The 6,000-nt window shown below is 42.9% G+C and overlaps 1 protein-coding gene across 1 annotated transcript in view; it reads right to left on the bottom strand.

Moving 5' to 3' along the window:
* Positions 1–2,388: 2,388 nt before the first annotated feature.
* Positions 2,389–6,000, bottom strand: part of EPB41L5 (erythrocyte membrane protein band 4.1 like 5) — a gene marked incomplete at its 5' end in the record, with an annotated part of 54,476 nt that continues 50,864 nt past the window's right edge. Inside the window, 5 exon segments of the mRNA XM_080621091.1 lie at positions 2,389–2,505; positions 3,103–3,236; positions 4,108–4,149; positions 5,004–5,081; positions 5,579–5,672. Of these exon segments, the coding sequence (XP_080477217.1) occupies positions 2,448–2,505; positions 3,103–3,236; positions 4,108–4,149; positions 5,004–5,081; positions 5,579–5,672 (406 nt within the window). The 3' untranslated portion in view covers positions 2,389–2,447.

Genomic DNA, 6,000 nt, shown 5'->3' with positions numbered 1-6,000 from the left:
GCTTCTGCTATTCTGCTTTCAGGAAGGATTCAAGCTAACAAACAGCTCACAGAGCTCCTGAACCCAATGGGAGAGTCAAATATCAAACATGCCTTAAAGAAAATGCTGCTGCATTCTGTCTATTTACAAAACCAACACATGTAGCTGGCGAACGCCAGATCAGCTGCTGAGCAAACAGATCAACAGCGTGTGCCAAGTTTCCCCACACAGTCCTGGCTTTGTGCAAGAAGCATGCTGTCTCAGCCATAGCTTCCCCTTTCCTACAGGAACTTTGCTGGCAATTGTGTTTTTAATCCAGACTAAGACATTTGATATTTGAACTGGGAACCTTCTATATTTTAACGTGCAATAAGGCTCAGACTTAAAATTATAAAAAGAATCCAATACTCAACTGGAAGTAATGCCGACAGAGCTGAGTGGTGGGTGCACATGAACTCCACTGAGAACAGAAGCTCTGCTCTGGCTGGTGGTGCAGGGAGCAGGCAGCCCACTCACACAGAGCTTTACGTGCTGGCTGGAGAGGGGCTGAAGAGCCTACCCCAGTCTTGAATCCCAGTTCTTGAAGCAATGGCTGCAAATCATAGTTTGCAGAGAATCACTCTGGCATGGTGCTCCCAAGAGCTCCCACAGTATCTGTTTCTTTATTAAGGCCTCAGGGGTTTTGAGGAGTGGCAGTGGGCCACGTAAATACCACGTGGCTTCTTCCTTAATACTCTCATTCAACATTCTGCAAACAGAGCACAAGAGCAGCAGTAAGAACGCCCCAGTCTGAAAGAAGCAGCCCAGCCAGGCACCAGCTGACCTGCACAGCCCACAGTGATTTGGTCCACATCTGTGTCTGCGCTGAGACACATGCAACCGGTGTGCAGAGGTGAAGCTGTGCATACGGGTTCCAGAACTGACTGTCACATTTAAAATTGTTTTAAAAAAACACATGTATATAGATATTTATAAACAGCAGCACTGTGCAGAAAACATCCTTTAACCCCAGTGCTATGTACAAACCTTTTCCTAAGAAAGATCCCAGTTGTTTCATCTGTGTTCTCTCCTGTTAGCAGATGTGGAGTTTTACCATTGGGCTTCTGTATTTCTCCTCCCTCTAATTCTGCACTGATCTTTTTCACAGGCTGTATCCCCAGAGCTCACATGCTTATCTCTCCATAGCCAAGTGGAGATATTGCTGCCCAGGATTAAAATGATCTCTTCAAACTGTACATGTTTTATCCTGTATTTCACTTGAGCACCAGAAGGCCTTCACCAGCAAGTGCCCCTACCTTTGTTCTGCAATGGAGTAAACTGCTTACAGGAGCTTTTAATCTTTTTTTCCTGTTTTCACCTTATTCCTTCTATTCTTTGTTCCACATACAACTACTAGATAACACTCAGAACAGGATTTGGTGGTGGTGTTAAGAACTGATCTAGTTGTACCCGCACACTGCTAACACATCTGATAAAAGCATTCCCAAAGCACAGCATCTGGAAACAACATCCAGAAACGGTATTAATAGAAACAAGAAAATAGTTTTCTTTCCTAGTCCTATATGACAACAAAACTAACCAATAAGCAGTTCCTGAAGTAAGCTGTACTCATACCTTCACTGCTTCAGCATTTAAAACAGACATACCTCTAGCCTAGAATACATGTATTTGAGTCATACAGAAAATGAAATAATCAGTGTCAAAATGAGGGGCCTCTGCTGTAGCCTGCTAATGCTAAAAGTTGTTTGGCAGGTTAATTTTCCTTTTCCTGGTTGCAAATCGCAGCTCAAATCCAGTCAGCACAGTTGGTCATGGATGGACTAGATTTTCATTCTTTCCAGGTACTGTAAAAAGAGGTGCAAAGATTATTAAGGGGTTTAAGGCCAAAAAGGAGAGTATGTGTTGGTAAAACAACAGAAAAACAGTGTATAATCACACAGAAGGAAATGTCCTTGGCTGTATGAAGCAGTCATCAGTACTGTGAGCATACTGTGTACATAGCATGGCCACGAGGTGGCCCTACAAGTTCTCCTAATCTTCCCACTGTTAATCTAGAGAGATCAGGGATATGTGCTCACACTTCTACACTGTGCTCGCACGCTAACACCACTAACATCACAGTGAACACTTCTCATTAACACCTGAGAGGCAGCACAGGGTAAGTAAGACTAAACCTAGCGTGAATGGAACACAACTAGATTCTGTTCCTCATGTTCCGAACTAGCTCCAGTATGGTACTTCTCCCCAGGGAGAAGATCAAACGTGCATTGGTTTTACATTCCGATTTTGACTGTAATTCCAGTTAGATTGCAATAAATGTAGGTGTCTCTTCCTGGATCCCAGCAAACCAGCAGGCTGTTTGACTCCCGTTCAGCAAGAACCCAAGCAAGTCTTCTTGAAGGATACCTTGGAGATGTGTTAGAAGATTTGAGTTTTTACAAGGTGGGAAGGTGCAGAAACTCCCTCTTCTAGAGTTCTGTGGTAAGTAAACACTTTGTTCTTATTGTAGTATCCTCAGAAACAGGGCTAAAAGGCAGAAAAAAATAAAAGAGGTCCAGTAAATACACTCCTCTGTCATGACTGATTAAACAGCAGTATTGTTGCAAAAAGCATTAATAGCTGTTCCCCTTGTAATTTAATGAGATCAATACCCCTGCCACCCATCACCCTTGCCAATCCTGACAAGTACTGGAACACTGTAATGACATTTCTCAGAAAATTCACTTGTGCCATCATTTTAGTCCGGTACTAAAACATGTTAGTGATAAGGAAACAAACTGAAACGATAACTAAAAAGAATCGATCAATTTTAGAGCTGTTATAATGACACAGGCTTATCTCAAACTCCAGCTAAATTTGTATGCTTTGTTCTTTTACTTACCTGAATTTCAAAAAGTTTCCTTACGCTTCAATGATATATAAAAATATACATACATCAGCTGCTCTGTTTCTTTGTAAGATTTCAAATGCTACAAAGCGAGACAGAACTGTAGCTTGCAAGCACAGCAAAACAAGGTACTCTGCATAAATGACCACTGTAACTGTTTAAACGGAAGTAGTAAGAACACAAGCTTCCTTTCTACCCCATACAGACTTCTGAAGTGAGTGCTGAGGACACCTTACCTTGCAAGGACTTCGGGTGTCTGCTGGGGTGGTGGCAACCCAGCTGATGACAACAGGGTCTCCATGCTGCCTTTCACTGCCTTTGTAGCTAAGGCAACATCATTTCCCAAAGGCCCATTGGGAATAAGTCCAGTCTGAATTGGGAGAACAAAACAGAAAACTGAAATAAAAACCTGCCAGGATGAGACAAGCTAATCATAGACTGGTTTGTGTTGGATGGGACCTTAAAGACTCCCTGCCATGGGCAGGGACACCTTCCACTAAATCAGGTTGCTCTAAGACCCAGCCAACCTGGCCTTGAACACTACCAGGGATAAGGCAGTCACAACTTCTCTGGGCAATCTGTGCCAGTGCCTCACCAACCTCCCAGTGACGAACTTCTTCCTTGTATCCAATCTGAATCTCGTCTCCTTCAGTTTAAAGCCATTCCCCCTTGTCCTGTCCCTACCTGTCCTTGTGAAAAGTCCCTCTCCATCTTCCTTGTTGGCTCCCTTAGGCACTGGAAGGCTGCTCTGAGGTCTTCCAGGAGCAGTAATCTGCAATAATCTCCAGGTTGAACAAACCCAGTTCTCTCAGCCTGTCTCCATAGCAGAAGTGCTCCAGCCCTCTGATCATGTTTGTGGCCCTCCTCTGGCCTCATTCCAACAGACTCACATCCTTCTTATGTTGGGACCCCAGAGCTGAATACAGTACTGCAGATGGGGTCTCAAAAGAGCAGAGTAGAGGGGGAAAATCCCCTCCTTCAACCTGCTGGCCACGCTTCTTTTAATACAGCCCAGGATATGTTTAGCTTCTGGACTCCAAGTGCACGTTGCTGGGTCACGTTGAGCTTTTCATCAACCAGCATCCCAAAGTTTATACATTAACAGAATATATGTGTTGTTTTATTTACTCCAGCTGAATTTGCTTTATTTTTGGTTAGTATGTTATTTTGTGGGCTTTCAAATTATTAAGAATTATTATATTTTACTATTTTACTTGTTAAGGATTGGTCAAATAACTCACTGGCACTATCCACCTCGGTGTTATCATGGGCTGGGAGGACACCTACAAAAAAACCAAACAAATGCTCATTAGGAAAGGCTGGAAGTAGCTGAGAACATTCTAAAATACTGCCTCCCAAAGCAATCCTGTCCCCCACATCCATCTCAGGTAGTTGTCTACTGCTAATCTTTGAATCACGCTAGTGATGAGCTGCAGATGTGACTTTGTACCAGAAGGTAAATGGCACCCAGAGAGCATACAGCTAACACCCACTCACTCACAGAAACTCACTGGGAGCAGTTTCAGCATAGTACTCCCTTCCAAAAGCAACTGAACCCATTATCTTTTCCTGCTTTGTAAACAACACTTACTGAGGGAACATTTCTGTGAACAGTTCAAATGTCCTACTCCCTCCCTGTGTTTTGGTGCACACAATAACATTTTTTTTGCCAGCACAGATTATAAGATATTTCTTTACCTATATAAAAGGGTTGTTTTGGATTAAAATTTATTTTTCAAGTATTTATTTTATATATATATATACACACACATATATATATGTCTCTGTGTGCGTATGCATATTTACATATGATTTCTCAAGTGTTATATATACACCCAGAAGCCTGAGAAGCAGGCTGGCAGTCACAGCTATACTAAATACTACAGGCTTTTGTGGCACAGATACAAATTAACTCTTCAGGTTCCTTCACTTCCATTACAAAGCTGCAGTGTTCACAACTCTACGCCAGTCACTCTTCAAGTAGGGCAGCATATATGCAGTGATCCAGGTCAATCACCACTTCACTCTACTGCAGCAGATCCAAGCCTGGTTGACAGATGCTAGAGCCAGAGGAGAGTTCATGAGTAAAACCCACTGTACATTTGAAGGAATAAGTCTGATTTTGAAATACATTTACCCGAGGTGTGGCTTCTGTAAAGTCAATTAGATTCTCTGTCAGTGATGTTAAGGAAACGTCATGGTCATCTGGAGTGCTCTATGGAATAAATCAGTTTTGAATTGAATTCCCATTAGTAACCAGACAGGTCTGCTGAATACTCCAGTGGCTTCCCAAGTTAAGTTAAGGACTAGTGTCCTTAATGAACGCCATGGTTTATCAGGTCTGTTCTCTCAAATTTTTATGTATAATCTTTTTCAATAGCCTTTTTAATTTTACTTATTCTCATCAACATACTGGAAACAATGTCACACATCGAATCACTGGGGTATAAAGAGCTCCCCACAAGTGTGAGGAAAACAATAGGTTTAGAAAAAGAAGTTTCAGGCAAAAAACCTGAAAGGACACTCAGGAATGGCCTTTGGAGAGATCTATATAGTGACCCTGCCTGCTCCAGAAAGCACACTGGCATTCACCAAGACTGATATTCACTGAGTTATGAGAGGCATGCAGCAAGGTCTGCTGTGCTTGCCTGGAGGCATCAGCAGCTCAGAACATGATACACAGAAACCTTCCAGGCTGACAGGTGGTGATACCTTTGAAACAGCAGCATCCTCAGGTGGAGCCAGATAAGCTGGAGTCAGCAGGTCCTCATGGTTAGAGGCAGCACTGTCCTCATTCAGTGCATTACTGAAAGCAGAAAACATTCTTATCAGCACACTGCCTAGATAGCAAGAAACAGTGCTGCTCCTCCCTGATAACTCAACCCAAAAACTGGACACGAATTCTATGTGTGGCAGAGAAAAGACTGATACTTGTAAGCATGCTGAAGAAAATGCCTTCCAACTGTCTCTGCAGATTACTGCTCTCTTTCATGGTTTCAGCTACAGCTGTGTATAGACCCAACAGCTATCAGCATCTTCTATCTCAAAGGAGCTTCTTCAGCCCTTGCTCCTAATTCGCCTGAAGCCTGCCCTGCCATGCTCTTATCTTCTTCTTTAGAGCCAGAGCAGCAGTA

Source organism: Psittacula echo (assembly GCF_963264785.1).
Source record: "Psittacula echo genome assembly, chromosome: 6".
Lineage (NCBI taxonomy): Eukaryota > Metazoa > Chordata > Aves > Psittaciformes > Psittacidae > Psittacula > Psittacula echo.
The sequence above is the reverse complement of the archived record's forward strand: the minus strand, read 5'-3'. Positions and strand labels throughout refer to the sequence as shown.